Source organism: Cervus canadensis, chromosome 21 (assembly GCF_019320065.1).
Source record: "Cervus canadensis isolate Bull #8, Minnesota chromosome 21, ASM1932006v1, whole genome shotgun sequence".
Lineage (NCBI taxonomy): Eukaryota > Metazoa > Chordata > Mammalia > Artiodactyla > Cervidae > Cervus > Cervus canadensis.
In genome coordinates, this window is record NC_057406.1 from 16,193,627 (window position 1) to 16,211,379 (window position 17,753).

The 17,753-nt window shown below is 48.9% G+C and overlaps 1 protein-coding gene across 7 annotated transcripts; it reads left to right on the plus strand.

The window, feature by feature from the left end:
* Positions 1-206: 206 nt before the first annotated feature.
* Positions 207-17,401, plus strand: PEX5 (peroxisomal biogenesis factor 5). Of its 7 annotated transcripts, none has more exons than XM_043440831.1 (16): positions 207-328; positions 1,828-1,990; positions 2,308-2,343; positions 2,680-2,812; positions 3,246-3,377; positions 9,091-9,196; positions 9,745-9,835; positions 10,225-10,335; positions 10,579-10,671; positions 11,177-11,296; positions 13,833-13,976; positions 14,176-14,246; positions 14,619-14,831; positions 15,070-15,235; positions 15,563-15,720; positions 16,033-17,401. In XM_043440831.1, exons 2-16 carry the CDS (start codon positions 1,844-1,846, stop codon positions 16,232-16,234), a joined length of 1,923 nt encoding a protein of 640 aa, XP_043296766.1. In that variant the 5' UTR covers positions 207-328; positions 1,828-1,843; the 3' UTR covers positions 16,235-17,401. The 7 variants fall into 7 exon arrangements, with proteins under 7 accessions (XP_043296766.1, XP_043296765.1, XP_043296768.1 ...); XM_043440830.1 differs by lacking the exon at positions 207-328 and adding an exon at positions 1,090-1,239; XM_043440833.1 differs by lacking the exon at positions 207-328 and adding an exon at positions 1,090-1,239 and having other exon boundaries at positions 11,201-11,296.
* Positions 17,402-17,753: the final 352 nt, after the last annotated feature.

Genomic DNA, 17,753 nt, shown 5'->3' on the forward strand with positions numbered 1-17,753 from the left:
AAATTTTGCAGTCTCAGATTTTCCCTGCCATTCTGTTCGCCTGAGGTGTCAGAGCAGCTTCTCTACCATCAGGGACATGTTTACACAGCCTTGCCCTTACGGTCCCGTGGGGCTTCCACCTTTGAAATCTACTGCACAGCCAGGAGGCAAGCCTGGCTCAGGGCGCCACCTGCTGATAACCTTCCTCTCCTGCACCCTCGGCTGGGATGGTATTCTTTTTTTTTTTTTTTTCCTTTTGGCACAAACTTGTCCTTGCTCAACTGCCCACAGCCCTGAGCACCTCCTGCCCTTCTTCATGACGTCAGGACACCCTGGGACTTGGAGGCCGGTGAGATTTCACGGTTTATCTTCCAGTGTCCTTGAGGTTTGACACACAGTGTCAATTTTGTGGCAGATGGTGGGACCTGAGGCTTATTCTGTGATTAAAAATCGTTTCTTGCATCGATAGTTGTGCTTTCCCAGTCTGGGGCCGTGGGAATAGGGTCACCACGGTGACCTTGACAGGTGGCGACGGAGGAAGGAGGGGAGGGAAGTGACTCACTGTGCACCTTCCCTGTAGGTTACCAGCTTGAAGTCTCAGGATGTGTTGGACCCTATTTTAGTCACCGGAATTTGTCGTCATTTTGTGCTATTTTCCCCAAAACGCAGATGTGGCTGAGGGATTCGGGGGCAGGCCTCTGTCACCATGGAAACTGTGACGCTGTCCTGCTAGGGGCAGTTTGGAAGCAGGGAGGCCTGGAAGGCTGGGGAAGGTCCCGGATTTCACCTCCACTATTCCTGCATTAGGGCCTTTCTCTAAAACCGAGACCCAAAAAGGGAGGGAATATGCCGGGGTCACAGTGCGCTCCCCGGGAAAAGGCAGAACGATCTGAGCCCACGATCCGCGTGCTCGGCTTCCCCACAAAGCCCAGGAAGCCCTCCTAGCTCCATTCTTCTTGAGATTTCCATCAAATAAGTCCTAGCGTCCACGATCTTTTCGAACGCTCGCCTAGTCGACGCTCCGAGACTTCCCCTTTAAGGCGCTCTTCCCCTTTAAGACCCATGACTCCGCCCATTACGCTGCGCCGCATACTTAAAGCCCCGCCCCCCTCCAACAGCTTCCGCAGGGCAGCTGCCGCCGCGCGACGGTCACTGCCCCTTTAAGCCCGAGCCCCGCCCCTGGCTCCCCGCCCCCTCCGCTCCCGTCCCCTCCGGCCAGCACCAGGTGCCGGGCCTGATCGTGCGGCTCCGCGCGCGGCGGTGAGCTCTGGGCCCCGAGGGGCGCGAGGACACCTTCCTGGTCTTCCCCCCGCCCTTGCGGTGTCCTCGCGGGGCGCGGGGGCGGGGCTTGAGCTGCTACCGGGGCGGGAGAGATGGGGTGCTAGGAGCGCGGGAGGGGTGGGCCAGGACCGGCCGAACAGGGGGAGGGGCCCAGGTGACTTAGGGGGCGGGAATGGCCCCCCCGCGGTGCTCGCCGGGCGACAGGGGTGTGGGGGCCTGGACTGACGGCCCCGCGGCGTGGCCCCTCTTCCTTGCCTGGCTAGTGTCCGCGTACAGCTCAGCTGCGGAATGGTCCCCCTTGGTTCCTTGGGGTCCAGGCCCGTCTGTGGGGGGCGGTCGCCGTCCGTCCCGCTGCCTGAGACCGCAGTCGTGGAGGCCGCTGGAGAGGCCCCGGCGGAGCGCGGTAGACTTTGAGGGGGGCGGCAGAAGGGCACCGGCCCCCCGACTCCTGGCAGAGGTGGGGGCAAGCCGAGAAGGCGCAGTGGCCCGCGGCCAATCACCTGGGACGGACGTGGGTTGGGGAAGGGTTTGGCTCCTGGACCTCAGTTCCAAACCTCTGCCCATCAGAGAGCCGGCGGTCACCATGGCAATGAGGGAGCTGGTGGAGGCGGAATGTGGGGGTGCCAACCCACTCATGAAGCTGGCCGGGCACTTCACCCAGGACAAGGCCCTTCGACAGGAGGGCTTGAGGCCCGGCCCCTGGCCTCCAGGAGCCCCAGCCTCGGAGGCGGTGAGTGCTCTTGAGGTGGAAAGCACAGTGGGGACCTGGGATGGAGGGTCCAGATGCACACTTTGGGATAACTGCTTGCTTTACTGTGTTTCAAATAATAGCAGTTACTGCAGAGTCAGCTTTACTGTATTAGGCATTGAACGACTTTGTATAGAGGAAGGCAACCATTTTATAGATGAAGAAACTGAGGCTTAGAGAAGTTTTGTCACTTGCCCAAGGTCATGTGAATGGAAGAGCTGGAAAATTTACCCAGGGCTGAGTTATGGGTCTGTGGTCTTCACGATTGTACCATATCATCTCCCTTTCTTTTGTCTTAGGTCTCTAAGCCTTTGGGAGTAGCCTCTGAAGATGAGGTAAACATACCAGTCTCTCCTGTCTCATTTTTTGTTTGCTTACTGTATTTTTACTTTAAACTTGGCTCAGGTGTGTTTCAGTCTGCTGACTTCCCTGATCCAATGAGAGTTGCCTCAGCTCTCTTGTTGGTTTTTGTTTATTCTTTTTTTTAAAAAAACTTATTTTTTTAATTGAAGGATAATTGCTTTACAGAATTTTGTTGCTTTACGTATTCTTTGAGCGTTTCCATATCTATGGGTTCTATGTTTCCCTTTCCTTGTGTTTGACATTTGTGTCCCTCGTGGAATGGGCCCCTGTTTCTTGCTGGGTTCGCTTTACCATCTCTCTTCTGACAGTTGGTGGCTGAGTTCCTCCAGGACCAGAATGCACCTCTCGTATCCCGTGCCCCTCAGACCTTCAAGATGGATGACCTCCTGGCTGAGATGCAGGAGATTGAACAGTCAAACTTCCGCCAGGCACCCCAGAGAGGTGGGTCCAGGGTCTGGTGTTAGGGAGAGGAATCACCGTTTTCTGTGCAGATGGGGACAAGGGGATTTTGTATTTGGAAGCCACTGATATTGTGGAACTGAGTTACAGAAGGAGACAAATAGAGTAGAGTTTTTTCACGTGTACTCAGGCTTCCCTGGTGGCTCAGACAGTAAAGAATGTGCCTGCCAATGCAGGAGACGCGGGTTTGATTCCTGCATCTGGAAGATCCCCTGGAGGAGGAAATGGCAACCCACTTCAATATTCTTGCCTGGAGAATCCCATGGACAGAGAAGCCTGGCAGGCTACAGTCCATGGGGTTGCAAAGAGTTGGAAACGACTTAGTTGGAGACTAAACAAGAGCAACAACAGAGTTCCTGAGGCCTGATGGAATGATGTGTATTTTCCTCAGTTCTCTCTCTGTCTCTCTCTGAAGCCCCTGGTGTGGCAGACTTGGCCTTGTCCGAGAACTGGGCCCAGGAGTTTCTCGCAGCTGGAGATGCTGTGGATGTCACTCAGGAGTATAATGAGACTGACTGGTCCCAAGAGTTCATCTCTGAAGTTACAGGTGAGGCTTGTCATGGGAAAATCTAAAATGGTTCCTATGGTGCAGTGTTCTACAGTGTTATCCTCATTCATGTTTTTTTTTTTTTTTTTTATCCCTCATTCATTGTAAGATATAGAGTGATTTCAGCTGCTTATGACCTTTCTGAACTCTTGACTCTTTTCTATAGGGCACTGAACCAGGTTTCTCTTAGATGGTAATAGGGAATTGAAACATATTATCCACAGGAGTGGGTTTGAATTGGTTAAGAGACTGTGAGGAGAGAGAGAACACAAGGAGTTAGGTTTTCTTCTTTGTTACCTGGAACTTTATTATTGTAGTTTGGTGGAGAGGATCCACGGGTTGGATGAGTGGCAGTGTTGCGTAGGAAGAAAGAGCTGTTCACGGCATCCCTGGGGATTCTCGCATTAAGTCGTCCTGAGCAGGGTTGGAGCCTTGGAAAGTGGAATTGTGGAGTTCAAAGGCCTGAAGTGTACGGTCTTGGTGATGATAATAAAAATTAATAATATTAGCTAATGTTTACTTCGCCATGAGCTAGGCTTTGTTTTAGTGCTTTAAATGCATTGTCCATTTAATCTCCCTGAAAACCTTGAGGTTGTTACTGTTTTTATTCTTAGTATATAGATAAGAAAACTGAGGCTGAGGGATTAAGTAATTTGCCTAAGGAATAACGGCTTTGTAAGTGGTGGAGTTGGAATTTGACTCTGGGTTTGAATGATTCCAGAGTTGGTGGGCTTACTCATTATGCTGTACTGCCAGGCCTGCATCAGGGTCTCAGCCTAATTTTCCATCTTTGAGTTGTCCGAGGTCACTGCACCCTGTAGGACTGCTTCTTCTCCCCTCAGCCTGTCTGATGACAGGCCTGAGCAAGGTCCTTCTCTTCAGCTTTCTTCTTCCTGATTGCTCTCAAAGTGAGCACTGTTAGGCTATTTCCATTTAAGAAATCAACAACGAGAGAGATTAAGGGAGAAAGTCACAAAGGTTCTGGCCTCTCAGGCTCTTCCTGTCATCATAGTTACTGAATTTTCATGACACGATTAATGACCTAATGGGTGCCTCCCGCTCCCAATCATTTTTATTCTCCTCAAGATAGGCCTTCCTCTACACACAGGAGAAAACCCCCAAAATCTAGCAACTAAAATAAAATAAAGCTGCTGGTCTCTTTTATCATGACTCCCTTTCCCTCTTTTAAATTGGAGTTTAAGGAAGAACGGTGGGTGTTCTTGGTTTCTGGGCACTTTGTATTCTCAAAGCCAGTTGAGCTTCACAGTGATACAAGGTAGATATTCCGCCCGCATTTTATAGACATGGAAATTGAGTTTTGAAAGGGTTAATATTTTGTCTGAAATCATTCAGTAACAGAGATGATATTCAAACTTATGTCTGACTCCAGGCTCCGTACTTAGAACCATTACACTATCATTGAGAATCTTCTTTAGAATTGCCCCAACTGGAAAATCTGAGCTTTAACCACAAAGTTCCCTCCACCAAACTAGTACTCACCTTTTTGTACAAACCTTAGCTTTAAGTGCTGTCTCTTATTACAGAGATACTTCTTCTTTTTTTTCATTTATTTTTATTAGTTGGAGACTAATTACTTTACAATATTGTAGTGGTTTTTGCCGTACATTGACATGAATCAGCCATGGATTTACATGTGTTCGAGATACTTCTGTTATAACTCATGAGCATCAGTTATTTTTGATAACTCAGGATGAGTTTTTGGTTATTATTGATGAGATTTCTGTTATTATAATTACTCAAGTGCTTGGAGCCATTGAAATCTTCCTTATCCTGTAAATGAAGAGCTACTTTAGAAAAACATGTTGGACCTGTCTTACATGTTAAATTCTCTTTGGGAGATCTCTTTCTTCCTCCTCTTGTTTCCTGGAGGCAAGGATGTGGAAAACTGGAAAGGAAAGTTGAGCTGTGTGGGATCTGTCTTCATATAAATGCCCTGTTGCAGTAATATATTGCTTTGTATGTAGTAGTCCTTCAGGATTTATTGAATGGAAGAGTTGAGATCTGGCAGAAAGAATTAGAGGGAACTGACTTCCTAGTACAGTCCTTCGTGGTATCTGCAGAGGTTTGGTTTCAGGACCCCTGTGAATGCTCAAGTCCTTTATATAAAATTGTGTCATATTTGCATAGAATGTAACCTCCCATATGCTTTAAATCTCTGGATTAATTATAATATCTAATACAGTGCCAATGCTTTGTAAATAGTCGCTAGCATGGGACAAACTCACGTTTTACTTTTTGGAACTTTTTGGAATTCCCCTGCCTCACCCCCTCTGAACATTTTCCATCTGTAATTGGTTGAAGCCGTGGAATCCCTGGACACTAACCTCATAGCATTTATGGCTGATATTTTCAGAGTAGTGACATAGCCTGTTTCTTTGTGGATAAGTAGACTTCAAGTTGAGAGAAGGTTATATTCTTTAAATCTTTACTATTTTCAAGTCCCCATTGTAAGGATGTCAGAATCTAGTTTAAAGGGAAACCATTTTTTCTTGTTTTAATGTGGTATTTGGAAATACAGATCCCATGGAAGTTGCAAAAAACATGTACAGAAAGTTTCTGTGTGTCTTTCCCTCTGTTTTCACCATTGGTCATATTTTGCATTTGTTCGTTATGTACAATATCAAAATCAGAAAATTGCCATGATCCATGTATCTTATTAGATTTCACCAGTTTTACATACTTTTATTTGTGTGTTTATAGTTTCATGTAGTTTTATCACGTGAAGATTTGTGTAACTATCAGTGCAATTAAGATTCAGAATTATTCCATTACCACATGAAGCTCATTTTTTAGTCTGACATATTTCCTGATGGAACTCCAACCCTCCCCACTTATTTGACAGTCTTCTCGGCCAAGTAACTATCTACTGTGTGATTGCTCAGCTCTAGAGAAGAGAAACATCTTTAAGGGGTTTTGAGTTTAGACCGCCTCAGGTAACATGGTGTGTGGGGTTTACGTGACAGTCAGGAGAGATAAAGCTGCCTTTTCATAGGAAGACCAGTGGCCAGAATTAGCAGATGGTGATTGGCGATAGATCTCCCCTGGATGGCAGCAGAAAGGCTGTGGAATAAAAGGAATAACAATCTCATTGTGATGTTTCCACTTTTGTATGGCTTTGCCTTGAGCAGACAGAAATGATGATAGTAGCTAATACTTGTTACTCTGTGCTTTACACTGGCATTATTCCATCTGGTCTTCACAATAATCCTGGTGAGGTAGTTATTATTGTCTCTATTTCACAGATAAGGACTTAGAAACTTAGAGGGTTGACTGATTCCTGGGGAGGGAGACATGGGGCAGGAGATGCACAGTGAGTCAGTGATAGAGATGGGATCCGAGTGCAGGTAGGCTGACCCTAGAACCTGCCTTCTTTCTTTTTTTTTATTTTTTAAATTTGATGAATTAATTTGGCTGTGTCAGGTCTTAGTTGCGGCACACAGGCTTCTCTCTGGTCCTATCGAGAGGGCTCCAGAGTGTGGGGTCTGTAGTTGTAGCGTGTGGGCTTAGTTGCTGCACAGCGTGTGGGATCTTTATTTCCCGAATCAGGGATCAAACCTGTGTCTCCTGTGTTGGAAAGCGGATTCTTAATGGACCACCAGGGAAGGCCCTAGAACCTGCCTCTGGACCACTGTGTTATTTAGCAGCTGTGGAAACTTCCATAGGTAGAGGTAGGAAATTCTGAGTTTTTGACTGTTGAGTTGGCGTTCATGTTTCTAGATGAAATGAACACACACCGAGAATCGAAGTGAGGTGAAGGCTCTGAGTCAGATGTCTGGTATCTAGGTTAGGTTGCTGGGTATCACTCTAGGATCTCCTGACTTTGGATAGTCCCTCCCACTCAGCAGGCCTTAGTTCATTCAATCTCACAGGCAAGCAGATGGATCTGGTTTTCTATAAGATTTGCTCAAAAAGCATTGAAGGTCAGGTAGTATTCTTTTGATTGTTTTATTTTACATCTTTTGTTGGAGTAGATTCCCAATGCCAGAAAATCCTGAATCTCATGGCCAGTGGGGTTAAATACCAAATTATGGCTCCTTGATGATGATGCATCTCTGGGATTTTTTTTTTTTTTTCCTAAACTTCCTCTTGTCCATTGTAGAGTCTGGGTCATTTCGTATTTTTTCTGTCGCTTCTTGTCCTGTAAAGGAGGATTGCGCAGAACTGGTGTTCTCTGTAATTTGAGGGGTATTTATGGCCAGAATATGCTTTTGCAAAACACTCCAGCTGAGAGGAAGGCGTGACTGGAGGGTGAGGAGAAAGGACTGGTTACTTTTCAACAGAACAGGATAGGGGTATTAGGCATTTCCTTATTAGGTCTCCAGACTTGAGCCAACAGTCTAGCTGGGGCAAAGGAAAGAGAAATGTTGCCTGTAAAAGCCAGTGACGGAAATCAGGATATAAATGTTAGGAGCTCTTGAAATTAAGAGACCAAGTCCATGATCAAAACCGTATCCTTCATTTTATTGCTAATAAGTCACTTATTATTTATGATTAGGTGATATCTGTGAGTCTTGATTTTTTTTTTTTTCTTTTTCAGATTTTGGCATTGTTTTCTCAGAGTTGAGATTAGCTTGTTGAAATTATTCAGACAGAGTGTCAGTTCAGTGGAACAGAAAGTTCTGTTATAAATCAATACTGAGGACAGCTTGCCTCCTTGGTGTTAAAAGTGGTCACAGAGCTTCAGAAAACAGGATGAACATGTATAAGGGCAAGAGGGCAGAGCAGAAGGAAAGAAGACCACAAGCCCATCGTTCACTTCGTGTACTAATTCTTTAGGGCCCCTTTAAGTCCTTTAATCTGTCTCCCTCTCCCTTTTTATTTCTGGCCTCAGAATAGTGAAGAGCAAAGTCCTGCAAGTTGAGAAAAGTCCAGCAGCCTCATTTGTTATGTTTATTCTGAGATTGCCTTGGTGCAACCTTTGTCACAAGAGCTTCTGAGACAGTTTCTGGAATTAGACTGAAAAATGTAGCTCTCAAAATCAGTCAGAAGTGACAGAAGTCAGAATAGTGTTTATCCCGGGGTAGGTAGTGGTGGGGGCCTGCGGGAACCTGCGAGGGAACTGAAGACTGGTCCCTGCTGTGATCTGGAGTGTGTTCATAGGTAGAAATTAATGAAGCAGCACACGTAAGTCTGGCCCACTCTACATACTTTCATGTGTATGTAGTTTTATACTTGTATGTTACATCTCAAAAAAAAAAAAGATGCAGTGGGCAGAGTGGACTGATACATCTCTAGGTCTGGCTCAGCAGTCTGTTCCTCAGATTCTCTTGGTGGTACATTATGTTAGGATAAAATACGAGCTTCTTGTGGCCTGGAGGGCATGAACTGTATAGACAGAGGACAGACAGAGGCTTGATTAAGGAGTGGGAGCGCCCATGTCTCCCCCGGTCTCCTGAGGTCCCCGTGTCATGTCTGAGGAAGCCGGAGGCCTGGCGCCTGCTGTCTTAGTGAGCACTCTTGTATTTCAAGCAAAAAAGGTTTGGTCCACACCCCTCTCCTGAGCCACCTTATTTGGTCTCCTGTCCCCAGCTCAGTACACTTGTCCCCCAGGCCCCTGGGGAGTGGGTTGGATATTGAAAACTTGGTAGTGTTTTCTTTTGACCAGGGATGTCTGCGAGATTCTGCCTTGACTTGGTTCATATTCTCCCCTCCCTGCTCCCTCGCTGACTGCCCACCCCTCTGCTCTTTGCAGACCCTTTGTCCGTGTCCCCAGCCCGCTGGGCTGAGGAGTACCTGGAGCAGTCAGAGGAGAAGCTGTGGCTGGGAGAGCCGGAGGGAACGGCTGCCACTGATCGCTGGTGAGTCCAGCCTCTTCTCTTTGGATGGGCCCCATGGAGTGGGCGTTGGACAGTCCCCTCCCTCAACCAACCCCCTGCCTGCTCCTGTGCCCCCCAAGCTCTTCCATCCACATCCTCAAACCTACTTGCAGCCCTTCATTACCTACTCTAAGGCTTCCACTTGTACTATTACCCCAATTCATTTATGTCTCAAATATAATTGAATCAAGAACCCTAACTGTTGTACCAAGAATTCATAGCTTTATCTGATGCACCTGTTTCCCTTTAATTTGGAGCCTGCTACTGTCTGTTGCTTCTCTCTGCCCCAAAGATGGTTTGGGGAAGAGAGGTAGAAGCGCGTAGCTAGTGTTCTGCCCCTGCTGCCCAGAGGTCATTCTTTAATGTAAAGCAGAATTCGTGGGTTCTCAACCCACGAGAGTGGAGTGCGGGTCACCCTCTCTGTTCCCCGATGAGAACTCTTTAACTACCGTGGGCGGGGAGTGGGGAATGGCGAGGGCAAGGTAGTGGCAGACCCACGTGTACAGTTAGCGCATCCCCGCCTGTTCCAGGTATGATGAATACCAGCCCGAGGAGGACCTGCAGCACACAGCCAGTGACTTTGTGGCCAAGGTGGATGACCCCAAGCTGGCTAACTCTGAGGTGAGCCGCCTCTCACCACTGCTGCTTCATCCGAGAAGTCAGGGGAACCCTTCCCTTACCCCCGTTTAGTTTAAAGAGAAAGAGCTGGGACCCGGGGTCCACTCCTTCCTCTCTGGGGAGCAGAGACTTAGGACCCTGCCTCTTCCCCCAGTCTTGCCCCCATTTCCTCGCCTGCTAACCCTCTGTCTTTTCTGTGCCTTCTCCCATCTTTAGAGCCAGAGATCCCCCTCTCTTTGCTTTCCGCTTTTTCCAGGGTCCTTAGTGTATCTTGTCAGCAGCTAGAGGTGGTCCTCAGGGGGAGGGGTCAGTGCAGGCTCCTCTGGGCATGGTCGAGAGGGCACACCGGCAAGGCCTCTCCCAAGTGGCCTGTGTGTATCTCTGTGCCCCAGTTCCTGAAATTCGTGCGGCAGATTGGCGAGGGGCAGGTGTCCCTGGAGTCCGGCGCAGGGTCAGGCCGAGCTCAGGCAGAGCAGTGGGCAGCAGAGTTTATTCAGCAGCAGGTAGGCTCCTGTCACCTCCCAGCCCCACCCCGGAGCTGCTGGTGCCCCCAGCCGTGGGCTCAGGGGTCCCAGAGGGTGAAGGGAACCTATTGTCAGCTTGTTTGGTAGCATCCAGGTCCTGAGTGGGTGGGAAAGAGATTCTGAGAATGTTCTTCTCAGAAGTGCCCAGGTTGGTGCTATATAATGGGTGTTCAGTGGGTAGAAAATTGGTGTTGGTGCTATGACCAGCCTGCTTTGTTACAGGGCACGTCAGAGGCCTGGGTTGACCAATTCACAAGACCAGTAAACACGTCTGCCCTCGATATGGAGTTTGAACGAGCCAAGTCGGCCATAGAGGTGAGAACAGCTGGCCAAGTGTGACCAGGCCAGGAGGAAATGCTCCTGTGGAGAGAGTGGGTGTCCCAGCATCAGAGATGACGGACGTTGTATTTCATAATGTTCTGTATTTCATAACGTGTCAGAATTACTTGGGATGGGGTGTGAGTGTGAGTGAGAGTCACTCAGTCATGTCCGACTCTTTGTGACTACATGGACTATAGCCTGCCACGCTCCTCTGTCCATGGAATTCTCCAGACAGGAATACTGGAGTGGGTTGCCATTTCCTTCGCCATGGGATGGTGGGGGTGCCTGTCAAAAACACCAGTTCCTGGGCCTCCCAGACCACTGAGTCAGGACCTGGGAACAGCATCTGGGAAGAGCAGCAAAGGAAAGCTTTTCAGTGATCTGGGACACATGGGAAAGGAAGAGCTCCTGCCACAGGGAGCCCCTTGTAGCGGCACCGAGAGCGGGGTGGGGTGGTCACAATGGACCTTCTTCCCTTTCTGCCCTCCCTCCCTTACAGTCTGATGTCGATTTCTGGGACAAGTTGCAGGCAGAGTTGGAGGAGATGGCAAAGCGTGATGCTGAGGCCCACCCCTGGCTCTCTGACCATGACGACCTCACGTCTGCTTCCTATGACAAGGTGAGAAGTAGCTGTTTTCACGTCGCAGGGTTTCCTTCTTTTATTGTCTCTCCTTTAATCCTGAATTTGAAGGGTATCCACATTTAAGTAATCATTTTCTTGAGCCCCCTTCCATGAAAAGGAAGCCTGGATTACTCCCTAGCATGCTAAGTCACTTCAGTGGTGTCCAACTCTTTGCGGTCCCATGGACTGTAGCCTGCCAGGCTCCTCTGTCCATGGGATTCTCCAGGGAAGAATACTGGAGTGGGTAGCTATTCCCGGGTAGATCTTCCCGACTCAGGGATCAAACCTGCGTCTTTTAAATCTCCTGTATTGGCAGGTGGGTTCTTTACCATTAGGGTCACTCTGTGTTCTTCTCCAGTCATTGAAAGTATTCTTTATTCTTGGGATATAAAAGTTAATAATAACAATCATAAGTGACATAGTACCCTGAAATAGAGGTTTGCACATGATGCGTTAAGAGCACAGAAGAAGGAGCTCTGCTTTGGAGGTTGGTTGAAAGCATTTTAAGAATATTGATAACTCCTTTGGTAGAAAATGTTAGGTAGTAGGCCATCTCTGCCCTCCAACTTAGTATCTCTTTACTTATTGTTTTAAAAAATTAATTTATTCTTTTGGCCACGCTGCAGGGCATGTGGGATCTTAGTTCCCTGACCAGGTCCGTTGCACTGGAAGGCGGACTCTCAACCTCTGGACTGCCAGGGAAGTCCCCACTTGTAGATTCTGGAATCCTGTTTTGACATCATTGATACCTTGGGTGGGATATTGCAAAATTAGGATTAGAAACATTTGAATTGATGTTCTACAAAAATATGCTGAACTTTATTATCACATATGAACAATCCAGATTTTATCTGCCTTTTGCTGTTATTGAATTATATGTCAGTAGTAGTGTTTTTTTTTTTTCTTTAGATGTGGCTCTGAGTCTGTCAAGTAAATTCATGGGTCTCTGAATGTAAATTTTTTTATTCTAGGTCCTTAAATTTGCAAGACTGCAGCCATACCTTGTGCAGCTATTGTAGACTGTTAAAATGAAGGTGAAAATTCTGTGATGGGATACACTCTACTTAGTCGCGATCCTGTTTTTGCAGTATGATCCTATGAAAGTTTGAGCAGACCAGACAGTGGATCAGGCCTAATGATTAGACTTTTTAGGCTGTAACAGTGACCCCAAGCTTATCCTGCATCTTGTAGGTTGTTATGGGCTTCCCTGGTGGCTCAGATGGTAAAGAATCTGCCTGCAATGCAGGGGAACCAGGCTTGATCCCTGAGTAGGAAAGCTTCCTGGAGAAGGAAATGGCTGCCCACTCCAATATTCTTGCCTGGAGAATCCCATGGACAGAGGAGCCTGGCGGGCTACAGTCCATGGGGTCACACAGAGTTGGACACGACTTGGTGACTGAGCAACAACAACATCCCAAGTCCATCTCCTGTATGCCGTGTTTCTTAAATCTCCATTGTAATTATTTAAATTTTATCTGTCACAAATAATTTGCATCTGTGATGGCTTACAGTGGTTTAGAACTTTGCTGGCAGAATTTAAGCATTTCTGGTTCTTGAGCTCTTTCACAATGATAGTGAAGAAGGGCCTCCTCTATGTCCTTATTTCATAGTTTTATTCTGGTTTGTCCTTAGCTGTATTCAGAAAGGGCCTTGCCCTGTGTTTTGCATCTTGCTTTCATTCTGGTGTGTTGTTTTGTGGTGGTGACCCCTGCTCTCCTCAAAGGAGCATTTTGTTCCCTTGTCACGGTCACATGCTTCCTAGGAATCCAGTTTACCTAACACCTCTCTGCTGCGTGGACGGCCCCAGGACAGGACTCAGCACAATAGTATCCTAACCCCTCAGATGAGAACACCTCTGCTAGAACAGGACGTGATTCTGAAGCCTTTACTGTCCTCAGGATATTGGAATTTAACTTTAATTTACTATCAGATACAGATTAATACTAATAACTTTTAAGAATGAAACTGGAGAATAAATTAAGTTTTTCAAAGTGCTTGAACACATACTATTCTATCAGTGCGCACAGGACTCTGTGAGCTGGGTGAGAGTTGCATTTGAATAGTAGAGCCTCAAATCACATTTCCTTTATATATTATCTCACTATTGCAAGATAACAAGAAATGCCCTTTGACTAGCTAAAGAGAGCTTATCTCACACCCTAAGCAGATCCTGTTAAGAAATGTGCTCTGTCCAGTGCTGAGGAGTCAAGGATATGGAAATATCAGCCGATAAAGACTTCCTAAAAATAAGTTTAATTGCAGTGTGGATCAGAGTTTGCCAGGCTTTCCAGCTGCTGGGAGCAGGGTAGCAGCGTGGGCACGGCGCGGGATGACTTCACTGTGGTTGCGGATAGTCTGTTTCGTGACATGGAAGGTTTACCAGCGTTTCTCCAGATCCCTTTGTGGAGGTCCTCTGCTTCCTGTCCGTCTTTTGCCTGCCTTGGTTGTCATCTCATTCCCGATGCTCCATAGCGGCTCCATCTGAGATTGCTCCTTCTGAGACCCGGTCTCACCTGGCTCCTCTTCCTTGTAGGGATACCACTTTGAGGAGGAGAACCCCCTGCGGGACCACCCCCAGCCTTTCGAGGAGGGGCTCCGGCGGCTCCAGGAGGGGGACCTGCCCAATGCCGTGCTGCTCTTCGAGGCGGCCGTGCAGCAGGACCCCAAGCACATGGAAGTGAGCGGCTCCTCCTTCTGACCTAATTAGAGAGAGCTCCGCCAGTCTTGAGGGAGGCCCTGAAGTGGGTAGTGCACAAGGGTTAGGGTCTGGGTCACGGCCTGGTATGGGGGCCTGGGAGTGAGATGGTGAGTCTGTGGGGAGCCAGAGGAAGGGACGATGACTACATGGGTGATGAAATCTGGCACCTTCTCTCTAGGCTTGGCAGTATCTGGGGACCACCCAGGCAGAGAACGAGCAAGAACTTTTAGCCATCAGTGCGCTGCGGAAGTGAGTACTCTGAAAGGGGGGCGTGGGTGGGGGAGGGGTGGGGTGGTCTTGGAGCTCTGCAAACAGCGTTTAGAATGACAGGTCCTGGTCTTCTTTCTGGCCACTAACGAGTGTTTTCTCATGATGAAGCTCTAAGGTTTGGAGTGAACTTGGGAATAACTGTCTCTATTCCCTCCCCAGCTTTTGGTTTTATTTGGGGGACCCTGGCTGGTTCCTCAGCTGCTCAAATGTCCCCTTTCTCAGATCTGTGACTTTATTAATAACCCACCAGTAGGGGATTCCTCTGCATCTGAATGGAGGGAGTTGGCAGGTAACTCTCGGCTTGGGTTGCAGGGTTGCTGAGACCAGTCCTGTCCCTCTCGGTCCAAACAGGTGCCTGGAGCTAAAGCCAGACAACCGGACGGCCCTGATGGCACTAGCTGTGAGCTTCACCAATGAGTCCCTGCAGCGGCAGGCCTGTGAGACCCTGCGAGACTGGCTACGCTACACGCCGGCCTATGCCCACCTGGTGGCTCCCGGGGAGGAGGGGGCCAGTGGGGTGGGCCTGGGCTCCAGCAGGCGCATCCTGGGGTCCCTATTGTCCGAGTGAGTGAGGGGCTCCTGGGGTGGCGGGTGGTGACCAGGGAGAGGGAGGACCTGGACAGTGGAAGTTGGGGTAGATTGCCACTCAGTTCTGGGGGGATGGGAGACTCAGGGTTGGAAGGAAGGAAGGGTGCAGGTGGACGGATGCTTCGTGGGTATGTGATGGGTTAGTGAAGAGAGTGCTGGGAATATAGACGTATCCATCCATCTGCGTTTGTGCATCTTTGTCTTCCTCACCCAGCTCCCTGTTTCTTGAAGTGAAAGAGCTCTTCCTGGCGGCTGTGCGCCTGGACCCAACATCCATTGACCCTGATGTGCAGTGTGGCCTGGGGGTCCTCTTCAACCTGAGCGGGGAGTATGACAAGGCGGTGGACTGCTTCACTGCCGCGCTCAGCGTCCGCCCCGACGTGAGCATCTGGGGAGGAGGGGAGAGAGGCCCCGATTCTGTGCCCCAGGGAGGAGTCATTTGTTGGGACCTTCAGTGTCACGGCTGTCTCCTTCCAGTTCTGCGTCCTGGCTTCCTTGGGAGAATTGGGAAGGGAAGGGCGGGAGTCCAAGCTCATCTGGGCTTAGGGGAGTCTGCAGGAGTGAGTGGTTATGTCAGGATCTGTGGAGATAGGAATGGGATCATAACATCCTAGAGAAATAGAATAGAGTGGGGAGCCAGGGGAGATGGGGCAGAGTTGGATGTGAGCCTGGCTGGTGTTTCTAACCCTTGGCCATCCCTGTCTTAGGACTATTTGCTGTGGAATAAGCTAGGGGCCACCCTGGCCAATGGAAACCAGAGTGAAGAAGCAGTAGCTGCGTACCGCCGGGCCCTTGAACTCCAGCCTGGCTATATCCGGTCCCGCTACAACCTGGGCATCAGCTGTATCAACCTTGGGGCCCACCGGTAAGAGTGTCTGCTGAGGAGGGAATGAATGAATGAATGAATGAGTGAATGAACAAATGAATGAATGAGTGAATGAACGAATGAATGAATGAGTGAACTAGTGAATGAGTGACTGAGTAAATGAACGAATGAGTGAACAAGTGAATGAATGAATGAATGAATGAATGAACTCCTCCCTGCTGTGGGCCCTGGCTCCTACTCCTCTGATCTGTTACTTGACCATCAGGCACAGCTTGCTTTCTCCCCTTGCCCACTGACCTGCCTCCTTCCCTGGGTTATCCTCTCACCAGCTCTCATGCTTCTGCCCTGCAGGGAGGCTGTGGAACACTTTCTGGAGGCCCTGAACATGCAGAGGAAGAGTCGGGGCCCTCGGGGTGAAGGGGGCGCCATGTCAGAGAATATCTGGAGCACCCTGCGTTTGGCCTTGTCCATGTTAGGCCAGAGCGATGCCTACGGGGCAGCTGATGCCCGGGACCTGCCTACCCTCCTGGCGATGTTCGGTCTGCCCCAGTGACAGTGGGATGGGCTGCCCTGCGAGTGTCTGCTTGGAGGGGTCCCTGCTCTGGACATGATTCCCTCTCCCCAAATGGGCCTACCAAGGGGGCGGGCTGATGACCACAAGTGGTACCGCCTCTCAGGGGCCGCCTCTGCATAGGGGTGGGTAGTCTGCATTCTAGTTCCTGCATAATTGTAGGAAAAGGAGCCATGTCATTGGAGCCCTTGGTAATTCAAGGGCTGTCTGTCCAGCTCCCTATCTCTGCTCATCATGCCCTTTCTTGGTGCTGCTTTTTGGTTAGGACCCAAAGATAGAGGGTAACTGTTGTCATCAGCTGCCGTTTCTGATGGGTCTGCCACATTTGTAACATCTGTCCTCCCCCGGCCTTTCCCAGGAATTGATAATCATGCAGCCTCCTCAGGCAGTGGTGTGGGGCAGGTCCTACCGAGCATCTCTGTGATGACCGTGTCTAGGGTGGCATGTGAGATTGAAGTGTTGATCTGGCTCAGTGGAGCTGGGTTTTTAGGGGTGCTTGTGGTTCTGTCGTCCTTGGACCTCCCCTGGCTGCAGCTTGGGTTTCCTGGTGGCTGCTGCAGACAGTGATGGGCATCATTGTGGGAGAGGTCTTCAGGGGCTGCAGGGGTCAGTTGCTTCAGAGTGTTTGGGTGGGGGGAGTGGGGAGGAAGGCTTGTTGTAGACTGAGCCTCGAAGGGACCAGATGTGTTCAGGTCCAGGGCTCTGGTCTGGGGCCTGGGGAGGGAGGACAGAGCAGGTGGGATGAGGACTGTCCTGATTGTGGCCATCCCCCTCCACTTAGAATGACCTGCGAGTCAGAATTGAGCCAGCTCTTCTGGAAAGCCAGTTCAGAAATTGCCACCTTGCCAGATCCCCAATAAAGAGGGGGTTCAGCTTTACCTTGAACCTCTGCCTGCCTTCTTCCCCTGTACCACCTCCCCAGGGGGAAGGTGAGCATGAATTCTGCCAGGAGACACACTCACCCCAGAAATGCCTGAGGTGGCCACGAAGCCGCTTGCCTTGTCTTCAGTAGCTAATGACCAGAGAGATTTTTTTTTTTTTTAAAGTACCATGGTCCCAAGGTTCCATCCTGAAATTTATTTTTCTTTGTATGAATATGTGTAAATGATTTAAAAAATAAAGCTGTAAAATATTTGTATGAAGAATAAATGAAACTGACATAGCTTTGAGTCCTGCTATTGGGTGTGCAGTTGGTGTGGTGGGAGGGGAGTTGCTGTTTGGAAGTTGGTGTTCAACAGTTTTTCTCTCTTCATCTTTCAAATTCTCACTGGAACACTGATTATCCAGCATCTACCTAATACATGGGAGGTACATGAGTGAGATGGTCAGGGTCCCTGTGTTCGTGGTGCTGGTGGTTTAGCAGGAGAGACAGGTGTTTAGCAATCATGCATTTTTTACTTGTGTTACTTCAATACAGAAAAATATGGGGTACAATATAATTGCTTGGTATTTTTTATTACAAATTATTTCATGGAAGACGTCAGTAGTCTTTCTCAATGCT

Excerpts from the sequence above, each read along its gene's own strand:
- PEX5 (XM_043440831.1), top strand. The coding sequence starts at position 1,844 with ATGGCAATGAGGGAGCTGGTGGAGGCGGAATGTGGGGGTGCCAACCCA. Across the intron at positions 2,813-3,245 it reads CCGCCAGGCACCCCAGAGAG|CCCCTGGTGTGGCAGACTTG; the intron begins GTGGGTCCAGGG and ends CTCTCTCTGAAG. Across the intron at positions 3,378-9,090 it reads GTTCATCTCTGAAGTTACAG|ACCCTTTGTCCGTGTCCCCA; the intron begins GTGAGGCTTGTC and ends TGCTCTTTGCAG.